At 40.5% G+C, this 16,551-nt stretch overlaps 1 protein-coding gene across 3 annotated transcripts in view; it reads right to left on the bottom strand.

Annotated features, from left to right (window-relative positions):
* Positions 1-16,551, bottom strand: part of usp45 (ubiquitin specific peptidase 45) — a 158,454-nt gene that overhangs the window by 32,378 nt on the left and 109,525 nt on the right. For all 3 annotated transcript variants that reach the window (XM_060850186.1, XM_060850193.1, XM_060850202.1), the window contains one exon: positions 5,443-5,530. In XM_060850186.1, the coding sequence (XP_060706169.1) occupies positions 5,443-5,530 (88 nt within the window). The remainder of the gene's footprint in view (positions 1-5,442; positions 5,531-16,551) is intronic.

Here is a 16,551-nt window from a genome sequence, read left to right as displayed (position 1 = left end):
GCTCTGCAGCATAGATTTACAGAAAGCAGGAGGTTTAGAGTAAATGAGACAAAACAAAAATCATTCGGAGGACGGTGGAAATCTGGAACTCACTGCCTTTAAAGGTGGTAGAAGTGAAAATGCTCATAAGACATAGTTACATGTACACTTGCAATGCCAAACAACTTAAGGCCAAATACATGAATTATCCTTGCTAGTGAGCTGAACAAAACCTTTCTAACTTGATGACTGAGTTTGTCTTCAATGAAACACATATTAGAATAGTTAAGTGATTGTTTTTGACCAGTGCAGTCTTGATGGGCCAAAGGTCTTTTTTCTGCTATAGACTTTGATGACTCTATGGTCTGTGTTTTCAGTCAACCTGAATCTAAAGGACAGGTAAATTGAGTAATTCTGCATACTTCTTAAAATCTTTAACTTTTGTTGAATCGTTAACTTTTGTAATGATACCAGAAACAGAAGGGCCTTACTTCATATGTGCTATCCCAGGGAGGCACTCGTTGCAAGTCTTGTTTTTACACTTGCCAATATACAATGCTGTTAATTTGGGAAGCTTGATAAAAAAAAATAGGAAGTTCTGGGCTCGATATTTATGAGCTGTATAGTTTTCCATGGAACAGAAGGTCTTTGCTTGATCAATTTCAAACGACTGCACGATCTTTTAAAGGACTGAATAATTCCAAAAATGCTTTAATTATCAAGGGCTAATATAGTAATATGACCGTTTATAAGTCATATGACTAAGATCTTATTAAGAGAAAAATAATATATCCGGTATTTATTATTCTTTTAGAATCCACACTTTAAACAGAACTATGCTCAAAATCCACACCAACTGGTATATAGATACTCCTAAAATAAAAATTTTATACTACATATCCAAATGTGTTTGTTGCCCTACTTTTAAGCAATATTAGCCAATTTGAGAATGTGGCCAGGTCAGTGAGTCTGTTTTCAATTTGCCCTTTCCACCCTGTGACCACAATATAATCACGCTAGCAGTGAATTGGTAATTGCTCAGCTGAGTACCGCTAAATAGGTTTCGGACTATCAACAGCCCCTTTTGTGAAGCTTTGTGCATTGAACCATTTATTTAGGTCAAACAAAGACATCATCCCTGCATGGTCAGGGTGCTAGTGACTATGGTGAAAGGCATTAATCAATAAACAGCAGGCTCCAACTTTTTCTAAGCCTTTGCACTAATCAATCTATTGCAAATAATATTGGAAGAAATTGCCCTAAGGGACGTACCAATTATCATTCTCCCATCATCTTTAAAGCTTCTCCCCTTTATCTAACTCCAGTACAAATTGCAACTGTAATCTACAACAACAGGCTTGTTTAAGGAACTCAAGAATAATGCATCTAAACCTGAACTATAAGAGGTTATATCAATAATCAGTTTTTCTCCTTATATGGTGTCTCAGAGAAGACAAACTCAGTCATCAAGTTAGAAGAGTTTTGTTAAGCTCACTAGCACGGATAATTCATGCACATTACAACATATCCTTCATGGGGTTTCTAAACAACCTGAACAAGAGAATGTTCGTGGTGGCAATCCTGCTAAAGGATTCCGGTGGCAGGCACGTCGCTGCAGGCTCTCTCCCTCTCTCGACACCACATGGTTATGACACTCCACAACAATAACTCGATTAACAGCTGTGGTGTTCCCAGGACAGACAATGCTGTGCTACTCGGGTACCCGTGGTTCTGACTGGCACAACTGTCACTGCTGTGCACTTTGAATAGATCCATAGACCTGCCAGTCTAATTTTGTCACACCGTCTAGAGCCCTTCAAGTCATTGCTATGTTTCTGCCTCGTAGCTGTGTCCCTTACTACTCTGCCCAAGGATACACAACGAGTCAAAAATAATGTATAATTTAAATTGAAAACAGACTTCACTACATGATACAAAGCACCATCAACCATGATACAACGTGAAAAATGATACATTAGTCATGAGTCAATACAATTACAAGCAATTTGAATATAATGCAATTTCTGCATTTTTTGTTTTACACCTAATGAACATTAACTTGGCAGAGGACTTCATAAGAACTCCAAGGACATTTTTAGCTTAATTTTTCTCCCATGTTAAAATTTTCTGAACAGTAAGACAGCAGGCAGAGTACCCTTTAAGATCTCTGTATGGTATTTCTAAATTGTTAAATGTAGAGGAATCAAAATTACAAGAATTAACTTTTTTTTCATTTATTTAATTCATTCATTCATTCAACAAAGTAGCTTCCTGGCACTTTCCCAGGTAACTTCTTCCACTGTTGGACATTCAAATTAATAGAAATAACTAATTGGGATACTCCAGCACACTGATGTACTTCATCCAAAACTGCTTAAAAGCTTATGATAAAAAAAAATTCTGCATTGTATTCCACTGTTCAAGTTGAAGGTCTTCCAATGAGTTCTTATTATAAGTCACAGTAGAGGACGGTCTATGTGACCGGACCAAATTGAGTGACCTGGAAATTAGTCAGGATGTGAGGGCCTTTTTATTAGTACTAATCAAATTGTATATGGTTAGAACATTAACAGGCACTTAAGAAACCAGATGTGTGCGCAGCTACTTATCAGTATATATCATTGCTCCTTTAACGATGCTAGCTGTGGCTTATGAGGCTTTTTGACTGGTTAATTTGGGATGTTTTATAAACAATTTAAGTTTAAAATGAACCAATCACTGAAAGTGTTGTTTTTCCTACTAACTTTATTTCTGACAGGAATTTCAAATTTCACAGATCAAAGGAAAAATTAGATTAAGCACATACAATAAATACAGACATGTACAGTTGATGAGCCAGAAATAAACTTCCAATTTTAGGTTCAAATATCTTGCAGTTTAACTGACTAAGAAACACATTCTAAAGGAATATATAATTGTTTATGGGCTGATTCCAACTTCTTATTATGGCATTGTTGCTTTTTTCCTGTATATTAATTAAAGTACAAATAAATAACCTTAGTCTATACATTTGCCTGAATTGCAGTTGTTCTGGTTTTCAGAGGAGGCAGAAAATGTTTTGGGCATCTTGCATGATTTTCACTGGTAGGTTTATCTCATCAGGCACTGTTAAACAGAGTATGTTGTCTGGTACAGGGCAAGCATAAAGGCAGTTTTCTTGTCACAAACACAAAATATTAACTGAAACAACATTTACAACATTTCTTTTCTAGTAATCCAGTTTTTGTCATTTTATGAAATTTACAATGAAACGTTGTTCCTTAATGCAGATTTTCAACAGGTTACAATTAAACATTTGGCCTGGCCAGCTAACTGTCATCTTACTCCTTCCCCCACATCATTATTGCTGTTTTGCCTTAGTTCTCACTTTCTCTATTACCCTAGTTGACCTGTTGAAGAAGAAGGTCAATGTTGCCATGAGAAGTGCTGGATATATAAAATATTTTAACTTTCAAGAAAGTAAACTTATGGTAACACTAAAAATAAAATACTTCAGCAGTGAGCAGATACCAGTTCTCTAAAACAGAAATACTGATATGCAAAAGTAGATTTTTTTAAAAAAGTATTCATTCACAGGATGCCATTTCACTTCAAGTGATGGTGAAACCTTCTAGCAACCACAGCTGTTCCTGTGGTGCTGGCACACTCAAAAGATGGACAGACTTACATCAATACAGCACTTTCCATGACCATCATGACTCAAATGCCTCTTGTTTAATTTTGGGTTTATTCTAGTCCCTAGTTGTCCTTGAGAAAGTGATTTTGAACTGCCTTCTTGAACCAATGCTGTCCGCCCACAATGCCAGAATTTAATCAGACAACACTGAAGGAACGACAAGGTATTTTTAGGTCAGGGTGTTGAATGGCTTTAAGAATTTGCAGGTGGTGATGCTCCCATGTGTCTGCTGCTCAATTCCTCCTAGGCAATGTTCCCTCTAAACTGATCAGCGTGCACGCTTCTGTCATGACATTTGGCACATGACAATCAGCATTGATAGACCAATCACATGCTGACTTCCAGTTCTGGAAGTCGCTGCTGCACATGGACCTTGGAGGGCAACGCAGCGAGTAAAAGAATTAGAGTGCATGTTGCTTGTGGATGGAAGTGGTTGTGGCCTTGTAAGGATCTTTAATGATTTTCAGCAATGCATCTTGTCGATGTACATTTTGCTGCTATTAAGTGTTAGTGGTGGAGGAAATGGATGTTTGCGAAGATGGTGCAATCAAGTGGACTGCTTTATTCTGGATGGTGTCAAGCTTGAGTGTTGTTGGTGCTACGCTCATCCAGGCAAGCTGGAAGTATTCCATCGCACTTGTGACTGTCCTTGTAAATGTGGACAGGCTATGAGGAGTCAGAAGGCGAGTTACATGTATTTCTAATGAGGAACTTGCTCTTATAGTCACAAGTTAGTTCAGTTCAGGTTTTGGTCAGCAGTAACCTCTCCCCAAGATGTTGATGGTGAGGAATTCAGCGATATTCATGTTATTGATCATCTATTGAAGGTGGTTAAATTGTCTCTTATTAGAAATGGTCATTGCCTGGGAGTTGTGTGGTGCAAAAGTTACTCACTTCTTTTCAGCCTGAAGTTGAGAGTGTGGTGCTGGAAAAGCACAACAGGTCAGGAAGCATCCGAGGAACAGGAGAATCGACATTTTGGGCATAAACCCTTCATCAGGAACAAGGGAGAGGAGGAGAATTTCTTCAAGGTAGCCATCCTTGGAAGAGGCTTTGCAGTAATCAACTAGTAGAAAGTGAGGACTGCAGATGTTGGAGATCAGATTTGAGAATGTGATGCTGGAAAAGAACAGCAGGTCAGGCAGCATCCGAGGAGCTGGAGAATCGAAGTTTCGGGCATAAGGCATTCACCAGGCTCATTCCTGATTATTTTTTGAGTAAAGGCAAAACAGGTTGGGACTCTTATCACTGGAGTTCCGAAGGATATGGGGGGATTTCATGGAAACTTATAGAATATTGAATGATCTGGATAAAGTGGATGTTTCCATAAGTAGGAGAAACTAGGACCTGAGGGCACAACCTCAAAGTTAGACCCCTTTCTAACTAAGATGATTTCCAATTTCTTCAGCCAGAGGGTGGTAAATCTGTGGAACTCATTGCCACAGGAGGCTGTGTTGGCCAAATCATTTAGGGACAGAAGGAAGGAGGAGAATGGGATTGAGAAGCGTATCAGCTATGATCAAATGGCAGAGCTTACCTGCTGGGCCAAATGGCCTAATTCTACAATTATATCTTACAGCCTTATGGTTTTATGGAGCAAAAGGCCTGGATTCAAGTCCCTGTTCAGAGATGTGTAATAATGGTTTCAACCATGCAATAATCATACATAGTGATTTTCTTACATATTAACCACTTGGAAATATTAGTACAATATGAATGGGAAAGGTTTTAATTGCCTATTGATACTTTTGAATAAGGTTCCAATAGAGGAGAATTTCATGTATTACCTTAGTTTCTTCAATCCGCATGGCATCCAGCAGATAGTGAAGCAATTCCTGGCTATCTTGCTGCTGGTACCCTCTGAAACGTGGTGCTCTGTTGGGCAGACAAATATATCAGTATGGTGATAAAAAAGGGACTACAGATTTTCAAGTTCCATCATCTGATTTCAATATCTGGGATTCCCTTCCATGGGCTGATATGATTTTGAAAAGCATCTACAAAAGGCATCTTTTTTTTCTTGATTCACAGACCATCAGGACATTTCTTACCTGTTTTAAAAATAATTCTCTGCAGTGTTTGTTAGGCAGTATGGTTCTAATTCCAGATTACAGTTTGTTGACCAGTTTTGCCAACTGGTTTAGGAGTAGGTTTTGTTTACAGCAGACTGATTATTTTTCAGTTCATCAAAGCTGGATGAAAGTACTTTCAAACCAATCTGTTAGACCATAATACTACAAAAAATAAGAAACAAAGCAGGCCATTTTGCCCCTCAAACCTGCTCCACCAATCAACATGATCATGGCTGAACTGACATTCTTCATGTCCACTTTCCTGCCTTTTTCCCATAACTCTGGATTTCATAGAACATAGAACATAGAACATAGAAGGATACAGCGCAGTACAGGCCCTTCGGCCCTCGATGTTGCGCCGACTGAATCCTACCTAACCTATACTAGCCCAATAACTTCCAAATGCCTATCCAATGCCCGCTTAAATGACCATAAAGAAGGAGAGTTCACCACTGATACGGGCAGGGCATTCCATGAACTCACAACCCGCTGTGTGAAGAATCTACCCCTAACATCTGTCCTATACCTACCACCCCTTAATTTAAAGCTATGTCCCCTAGTAACACCTGACTCCATTAGCGGTAAAAGGTTCTTAGTATCTACCCTATCTAAACCCCTAATCATCTTATACACTTCTATCAGATCTCCCCTAAACCTTCTCTTCTCCAATGAGAACAGCCCCAAGTGCCTCAGCCTTTCCTCATAAGATTTTCCTACCATTCCAGGCAACATCCTGGTAAACCTCCTCTGCACTCGTTCTAAAGCTTCCACATCCTTCCTATAGTATGGCGACCAAAACTGCACACAATACTCCAGATGAGGCCTCACCAGAGTCTTATACAACTGCAACATGACCTCAGGACTCCGGAACTCAATTCCTCTGCCAATAAAGCCCAGTACACCATATGCCTTCCTCACAGCACTATTTACCTGGGTGGCAACTTTCAGAGATCTGTGTACATGGACACCAAGATCCCTCTGCTCATCCACACTACCAAGTAGCCTACCATTAGCCCAGTAATCCATCATCTTGTTATTCCTACCAAAGTGAACGACTTCGCACTTAGCTACATTGAATTCCATTTGCCACATTTCCGCCCAGCTCTGCAACTTATCTATATCCCGCTGTAACCTACCACTTCCTTCCTCACTATCCACAACTCCACCGACTTTTGTGTCATCCGCAAACTTGCTTACCCAGCTTTCAAGTCCTTCCTCTAGATCATTTATAAAGATAACAAAAAGCAATGGTCCCAAAACAGATCCTTGTGGTACACCGCTAGTAACTGCGCTCCAAGATGAACATAATCCATCAACTACTACCCTCTGTCTCCTTCCAGCCAGCCAATTCCTAATCCAAACCTCTAATGTATCCTCAATGCCATACCTCCGTAGTTTTAGCATTAGCCTACCATGGGGAACCTTATCGAACGCCTTACTAAAATCCATATACACAACATCTACTGCTTTACCCTCGTCCACTTCCTTAGTCACCTTCTCAAAGAACTCAATAAGGTTTGTGAGGCACGACCTGCCCTTCACAAAACCATGCTGGCTATCCCTGATCACGTTATTCCTACCCAGATGTTCATAAATCTTATCCCTTACCATTCTCTCTAAGACTTTGCCCACCACTGAAGTCAGACTCACTGGCCTATAGTTACTAGGGCTATCCCTACTCCCTTTCTTGAACAATGGGACCACATTCGCTATCCTCCAGTCCTCTGGTACTATTCCCGTTGACAATGACGACATAAAAATCCAGGCCAATGGCTCTGCTATCTCCTCCCTAGCTTCCCATAGGATCCTGGGGTAAATGCCATCAGGCCCAGGAGACTTATCTATATTCATCCTTTCCAATATTCCCAAAACCTCTTCCCTGCATATTTCCAGGGCATCCATTCTAATTATTTGTGATTCCATATTCACATCAGCAACAGTGTCCTGTTCCTGAGTGAATACTGATGAAAAGTACTGATTTAATGTCTCTCCAATCTCCTCCGCCTCCACACACAACTTCCCACTACTATCCTTGACTGGACCGATACCTACCCTAGTCATCCTTTTATTCTTGACATACCTATAGAAAGCCTTTGGGTTTTCCCTAATCCTACCAGCTAAAGACTTTTCATGTCCCCTTCTCGCTTCTCTTAGCTCCCTCTTTAGCTCCTTCCTGGCTACCTTATAACTCTCAATCGCCCCTACTGAACCTTCACGCCTCATCTTTACATATGCCGCCTTCTTCCCTTTCACAAGGGACTCCAATTCCTTACTAAACCACGGCTGCCTCACAAGGCCCTTTACACCATGCCTGACTGGTACATACCTATCGAGGACACGCAGTAGCTGCTCCTTGAACAATCCCCACATCTCATTAGTGTTCTTCTCTTGAAGCCTGTTTTTCCAATCCACACATCCTAAGTCATGCCTCACTGCATCATAATTTCCCTGCCCCCAGCTATAACTCTTGCCCTGCGGCGCACGATTATCCCTCTCCATCACTAAAGTAAAAGTCACCGAGTTGTGGTCACTGTCCCCGAAGTGCTCACCTACCTCCAAGTCTAACACCTGGCCTGGTTCATTACCTAGAACCAAATCCAATATAGCCTCCCCTCTTGTTGGCCTGTCGACATATTGTGTCAGGAAACCCTCCTGCACACATTGTACAAACACCGACCCATCTAATGAACTCGAGCTATAGCTCTCCCAGTCAATATCTGGGAAGTTAAAGTCCCCCATAACAACCACCCTGCTACCTTCACTCTTTTCCTGAATCATCCTCGCAATATTATCCTCTACTTCTCTAGGACTATTAGGAGGCCTGTAGAAAACACCTAACAGGGTGACCTCACCTTTCCTATTTCTAACCTCAGCCCAAACTACCTCAGATGGCAAGTCCTCTTCCATCGTCCATTCCACTGCTGTGATACTATCTTTGACAAGTAATGCCACGCCTCCCCCTTTTTTACCCCCATGTCTGATCCTACTAAAACATTTGAACCCTGGAACGTGCAACAGCCATTCTTGTCCCTGTTCTACCCACGTCTCTGTAATGGCCACAACATCGAAGTCCCAGGTACCAACCCACGCTGCAAGTTCAATTTCCCTACAAAACAAGATCCATATATCTCAGCCATAAAATTACACAAGGGTCTTGCACACACAGCTTTCTGTGGCAAGGAGTTCTAAGGACTCTCAACCCTCAGTAAAGAAATTCCTCCTCATCTCAGTCTTAAAATGGCATCCCTTTATTCTGAGACTATGCCTATTGGTCCCACGCATTCTCACAAGGGGAAATATCCTCTCGTCATTTACCATGTCAAGCCTTCTAAGAATATGTTTCAATGAGATCATTTCTCACTCTCCTACATTCTACTGTGTACAGTCCCAATCTGTTCAGCCTTTGCTCATAAAACAATCCCTCCATACAAGGCATCATTCTCGTGAACCTTATCTGAACTTCCTCCAATGAAACGATATCTTTCCTTAAATAAAGAGATCCGAACTGCACTCAGTAGCCCAACTAGCACCTTGTATAGTTGCAGCAAGACTTCCCTATTCTTATACTCCACCTCCCTTGAAATAAAGGCCAACATTCCATTAGCTTTTTTGATTACCTGCTGCACCTGTGTGCCACCTTTCTGTGTTTCCATGCACAAGTGCACCCAATTCCCTCAATATTACAGCTTTCTGTAGTTTTTCTCTGTTTTCCAAAATGAACTTCACACTTGTCCACATGGTACTCCATTTGCTAACTCAACCTATCAATATCTCTCTGTAAACTGTCTGTATCCTTCTTGCAGCTTGCCTGTCTACCTGTTTTTATGTTTTCTGAAAATCTGGCTACAGTACATTCGCTTCCTTCCTTCAAGTGATTAATGTAATGTAACAGTTGTGGTCCCAATTTGGATCCTTGTGGAATCCCAACGGTTACAGGGTGCCAACCTGAAAAAGGATCCTTTATCCCCACTGTTTCCTGACCATTAGCCAATTTCTATCCATGCCAATGTACTACCTCCCACACCACAGGCTCTTATATTGTGACTCAACCTTGTCGAATGCCTTCTGCAAGTGCAAACACAACATACTTTTATTGGTTCCCCTCTATCTATAGTGTATAGTGTGTGTGTAGTAAGTAGCACCTTTAACATAAAGGAGAAGGGCTTATGCCAGAAACATCGATTCTCCTGCTCCTTGGATGCTGCCTGACCTGCTATGCTTTTCCAGCAACACATTTTTCAGCTCTGATCTCCAGCATCTGCAGTCCTCACTTTCCTCTCCAACTAGTCTGGTTGAAACTTCCTCAAAAGCTCTAATAAATTAATTATCAGGTTCAAGTCCCACCTGCTTCAGGCATCAAATGTGAACAGGTTGATTAAAAATATCTACAGCTGGTGAAATTACTTGGAATGTTGCATTATGTTAAAGGTGCTACATACTACACATACACTATACTATTGTAGTTATATTCTCCTTTATCAACCTTGCAACCTCCTTTTTTTCATTATCTATTCTGAACACCATGTAAATGGGTTATGTAGTACTCAGTCCTGTCCTTTATTATTTTGAGGCCAGTATTTATTAATACTATGACAGGTTCCAAGACGGTTATTTGCACTCAAGCTCACCAATCACATTTAAGATGCTCCATTCATTTACTATCGGCATTGTACACCTAGACTGGATCTTAGTCAATTTCTTCTTAGCTAGACTTTGCCTAACACTTCACTATTTTTTACGCTAGTGCCATTATTTCTCCCAGTCATTTGTACAACTCATTTTTCCTTCTTAATACAACATCCTAGCCCTCATTTCCCTGACAACTTAGTTAAAACTCTTCCCAACATCATCGAAACATCGCACAAAGATGTTATTCCTGCCCCTGTTGAAGTACAATCTTTCCAGACTGCATAGGGCCCAGCAACTCTGAACTGGTCTAAATACCCCAGGAATCTAAACCTTTCCTTCTACACCATCATTTCAGCCATGCATTCACAGTTTCATTCATGGAACAATGTTGTGAACTCTTGACTGCCTTCTCAGTCATTCAACTCAAGGCAAATTAGGCATGGGCAAAAAAGTACTGAGCCTGCCAGTGCCATCCACATCTCACGCGAGAAGGAAAAAAAGTTTCCTTTGCACAGGTGCTCAATAAATTTCTTTATAAGATCAATTTTCTCCATTTCTACCTACTGTGTACTCAGTGGGTTCAAGGTCACTACGAGCTATGGTGTAAAAAAAACTTACTCTCATCCTCCAATCATCTCTTGTCCAAAACCTCAAATCAGTGTTCCCTTAACCTTTTATCGTCAACTAACTGGGAAAAAAAGTTTTTCTTTCTCTACCTTAGCTAAACCTGTCTTAATCTTGCCCATCTCTTAGATCGTCACCTAATCTCCTTTGATTCAAAGAGAAGAAACAGACTTTTTCCAACCTAACCTTGTAGCTAAAATTCATAAGCCCTGGAGCCATCTGGTAAATTTTCTCTGCAACTTCTCAAGAAGGCAGAAGTGGGTTCTGTAGGTGCTGGAGATTACAGTCAAGATTACATTGGTGCTGGAAAAGCACAGCAGATCAGGCAGCATCTGAGGAGCAGGAAAAATTGACGTTTCAGGCAAAAGCCCTTCATCAAGAACCACACTTCTCAAGAACCCTCATGCTCTTCCCTTTGTTCCACTGCTCTATCCTCCTACTTTTACACATATTAGCACATGGAACCAGAAGTAATCCAGATATGCTACTTTTGTGGTCCTACTTGCTAATCTTCTTCCGAAAATAATAGTTCTCTAAAATCTACCTGCTGGACCTCATCCATCTGGCTAGTGATATTGTTGTACCAATATGGACCACAGCTTCTGGTTTATTGCGGTCCTGTCTCAGAATGCAACTGTTCAGCAACACCCTGAGACTGATACCAAGGAACCAACATGTCACCTTGGAATCACATCTACAGTTGCAAGACCCACCTGCCCTCTAATTATAGAATCTCATATCGCTATTACTTTCTAGGTCTTTCTCCTGGCAGTTTTAACAGCTGAGAGGTTTGTTGTGAACTCGGCTTTGGTTGCAAATCTGGAAAGATACATCATTCCCAACAGTATTTATAACCGAATACTGACAGGAGTTGGAGAGCAAAATCTACTCAGTGAACTCCCATACTATCTGCCTCATCCTCTTGTCCATCAGGTAACCATCCATTCATGTAACAAAAATTACTTGTTCAAAATTTTCTGTATCACTGGATCAATATTCTCTCCGTGTCACCGATGACTACAGTATGTAAGAAAGACTGCGTAGTTAGTTAAAAATCATACAACACCAGGTTCTAGTCCAACAGGTTTATTTGGAAGCACTAGCTTTCGTGGCTCCTTCATCAGGTGATTGCATAGATAGACTGCAAGAATTTGTAAGAATTATCATTGAAAAAGACAAGACTCACTAAGCAGCTGGTACTCCATCATATCCAAGTTACACACCATCTTGATGTTGACATATATTAATGTTTCACATTCAGTTAATATTCTGGAATTCACGAACAACATTGTGAAAGCAGTATTTCAATCACGGCTGTAATGTTACAATCATTACTTATTGTATTTTACTCCTTACCAATGCACTTCTTTTTAAAAACATTTCAAACCACTAGAAAATAGCTATATATAGTTGTGAACTTCAAAATTCCATATGGAGAAAATTCCAAAAAGAAATACTATTGGTTTCCAGCTATTCATTAAATACACAGATATCTGACAGTCAAGTGTATACACTCTTTTCTCCTTGAAAACTTGCTGCAAGCAAGATCATTGCTTTAGCCAAGGACCCTAGAATGTTTGCTAAATACAACATTCACAGATGTGATGACATATGGAAGCCAGTGCCAAAGCACCACAACCTGTTGTGCAATGCCAGCAGTAGCATGACAGAACAGGTTGAACTGCTGTTAATAGTAATAACATTCTTTGATAAATTATCTCAAATGTGAAGGTATGGATTTAACAATGTTGTTTGCATTTTTCTGCTGTGAAAATGAAATTGAAAGCCGTAATGCTGAACCATAATATTCAATTTCAAGCCACCAACCATTTTCTCTGAAATGCAAAATAAAACCACTGATGGTGCACTGAAACAATAGCCACCACTGAAGTAGAATTTAGTATGCTGTTAACCTTTTGTTCTAGGAACAGACTTCCAAGGATTGTCAATCCTTTCTAGAAACGGTGTCTAACATCTGCCTTAAACAATGAAAAGAACCACTGAAGTATTCTGTGGCCCTTTGATTAGAAATGCTTTTTGACAAATTCAGCATGGCTTGCTAACTGACTGCAAATCCAATGGCTCATAATTGGTTTGCTCTGGCCAAGAACAAGTCAGAAACACACTACTGCAATTAGTGTCTCAATTATGACCATTCCTATTCCGATCAAGCAATTTCTCAAAGCTCATATCAAACCCCCGTCTATCTGAATGACACTGGCAGTTCATGCTGAATGTTGTGTAGTTTTATACCGTACCGGAATAGGTTGGCTGAGGGTGCAGCAAGTTCTAGAGCACAAGTCTTCAGTACAATTACAGGCATGTTATCATGGTCCATAGCTGTTACAATATCAAGTACCTCCAACTGTTTCTAGACACTATTATGCGCTGAGAGCTTATTTGGCTGAAGACTAGCATTTGTGGTGCTGTGGACATGTGGACGAGTTGGATGGATCATTCAATTGGCACTTCAGGCTGAAGATTGCTGTGAATGCTTCAGCCTTATCTTTTGCTTTGATGTGCTTGATACCCCAATTGTGAGAACAGGGATGTTTGTGCTGCCTCCTCCTCCTCCTGAGAGATGCAAATACCTCAGCTTTATCTTTTGCACTGCGAGTTGTTTACTTGTCTACCACAACTCACAACTGGATTTGGCACTACTGTAGAACTTAGATCTTATCTATTGCTTATGGGATTGCTGGGTCCTGTACAGTATTTACTTAAAATTATTTTTGGTGTGTGGACTTATGAGGTCCTTGCGCAGCAGCAACTTCTAACGCTGGAGGTCAATGCATCGGGACGTCATTCACTGAACCTTGGAGTGGCTGTGCAGCTTAGACAGCACTCTAGCCTTGATATTATAGTACTAGCTAGTAATTAACAAGGATTAGCCGGTACTTAATATTGTAATGGCTATGGACTTTGACATGCAGGTAGTCCTGTTCTGGAGGATCACCTAGGTTGATATCTCAGTTTTAAGAATGACTGGTGCTGTTCTTGACATGCCCTCTTGCATTCTCCTTTGAACCAGGGTTGATACCCTGACTTGATGGTTATGGTAGAGTGGTGGAATATACCAGTACATGAAGTTGTATATGCTTTGGAGTATCATTTGGCTGCTGTGAATGGTCCATGGCATGCCATGAATGTCCAGTTTTGAGATGCTGGATTCACACAACTTGATGGAAAGTATTTTCAATGTCTCCAGAAAGACTGTGCTTCCAGAAGGACTGTGTGGTGGCCCCTCATACTGATACTGTCATGGGGAGAAGTACCTGTGGGAGTTAGATGGCAAGGGCAATGTCGGTTTCACGATCTGTCAAACATCCAGTCCAGCAGCTACATCCCTTTCAACTTGACCAGCTTGGTCAGCCTCAGTACCTCCTCCAAGTGATGTACAACATGGTGTATTTTTCATCAGTAGAAGGGAAATGTTTGGCCATCAGCAGGAGGTTCTCTTGCCCATGTTTGATCTTATGTCATGAGACTTTATGGAAGCCTGGTGTCAATGCTGAGGATTGTATATCATAGTGCCATCAAATCTGCTCAGGCAAAAGTGAGGACTCCAGATGCTGGAGCTCAGAGACAAAATTAGAATGGTGCTGGAAAAGCACAGCAAGTCAGGCAGCATTCCTGATGAAGGGCTCCTGCCTGAAAGATCGATTTTCCTGCTCCTCAGATTATGCCTGACCAGCTGTGCTTTTCCATCACCACTCTAATCTTGTACCAAATCTGCTCAGTCTGCCCTGCCAATGGGCCAGCACAAACCCAAGGATGGTGATGGTGCAGTCTGAGAACGTTATATGAGAGACATTATTTCATGAGCATGACTAGATTAGACAGAGACTGCTGTACCAATATTGGCACTAGCCCTCAGATGATAACAAGGAACATTTTACATGGTCAACAGGGCTGTTTTTGCCTTTTTTTAAAGTACCTTAAACAATGCCAGGTGGTCCATCTGGTTTCATTCCTTTTTTACCTTTCTAGTGGCTGATACAATTGAAAGGCTTGATAGACTATTTCAGTGGGCATTGCTGTAGGTCTGGAGCCACACGATAGCCAGACCAGATAGAGAGCAGTTTCCTGCCCTGAGGGATATCAGTGAAAGAATGGATTTTTATAATTATCAATTATGATATCATGGTGTTTAGACTTTTAATTCTAGATTTACTGAATTTAAATTTCACCATCTGCTGTGGTGGGATTCAAACCTGGGTCCACAGATTATTATCTGTCTCTCTGGTTACTAATACAGCAACAATATTACTACACCATCATTTTCTCTGTAATGAGGCAACATGTGCATTTGGTAAGCTGTTATGCAAAAAGCTTAACACAAGAAAGATCACATGGGATTAGGAGTAATATATTAGCTTGGTTAGAAAGTTGGCTAAATAACAGAAAACAGAAAGTTTATGACAAGGATCTTTTTGCCACCTAGTTTGGTCCTTGATCCCCAACTACTTACAATCTATATTACTAACTTTGATGCAGGGTTAGAATGTATTCTCGCCAACTTTGCAGCTGGCACTAAAATAAGTGGAAAGGCAAGTTGCAATAAACAATCAAGAAATTTACAATTGGATATGCCTGTGTTAGGGGAATGGGCTAAAATTTGGCAGATGGAGTTTAAAGAGCTAAGTATGAGATTATTAATTATGATCAGACGAATGAAAAGTCAACTTATTATCTAAATGGAGAGAAACTTCAAAATGCTTCAAAGCAAAGGAATCTGGGTGTCCTCATGCATGAATTAGAGAAAAAAAAAGCATGATATTGCAAGGAAAATTATATCTCACAAACTTGATTGAGATTTTTCATGACGTAACCAAATGATTGAAGAATGCAGATTGGCAGACATTGTTTACTTGAACTTTAGTAAAACCTTTGACAAGGTTCTGCATGGTAGACTAATAACTAAAATGAGATCACATGGGATTCAGGGTGAGCTTGCCAAGGGGGAATGGAGGGTTAGTTTTTTGTACTGGAGGCCTGTGGCCAGCAGTGTTCCTGAGGGATTGGTACTGAGTTTACTTTTCTTTGTCATTTATATAAATGATTTGAATGAGGCATGATTAGTATTTTAGTGGACAGTGAAGCAGGTTATCTAAGATTACAAAGAGATCTTATCAATTGGGTCAATGGGCTGAGGACTGGCAGATGATGTTTAATTTGGACAAGATGGTAATATGAAAAAGAACAGGGCTTATTCAATTAATAGTAGGGCAGTGTATAGAGTAAAACAGAGGGACCTAGGGGTTCAGATACATAATTTTTCAAAATTTGCATCTCAGGCTGGTTAAGAAGACATTTAGCATGCTTGCTTTCATTGCTCAGATCTTCAAGTATAGGAGCTGGAACATGTTGATATTGCACAGGACAGGTGTGAGGCCTCTTCTGGAGTGCTGTGTGCCGTTCTAGTCGCCCTATTATAGAAAGGATATTATTAAACTGGAGAGGGTTTAGAAAAGATTTACCAGGACGCTGCCGAGAATGGAAGATTTAAGTTATAAGAAGAGACTGGATAGGCTGGGACTTTTTGCAATTGAGTGGAGGAGGTTGACGATG

The sequence above is a fragment of the Hemiscyllium ocellatum genome, chromosome 3, assembly GCF_020745735.1.
Source record: "Hemiscyllium ocellatum isolate sHemOce1 chromosome 3, sHemOce1.pat.X.cur, whole genome shotgun sequence".
Taxonomy (NCBI): domain Eukaryota; kingdom Metazoa; phylum Chordata; class Chondrichthyes; order Orectolobiformes; family Hemiscylliidae; genus Hemiscyllium; species Hemiscyllium ocellatum.
The sequence above is the reverse complement of the archived record's forward strand: the minus strand, read 5'-3'. Positions and strand labels throughout refer to the sequence as shown.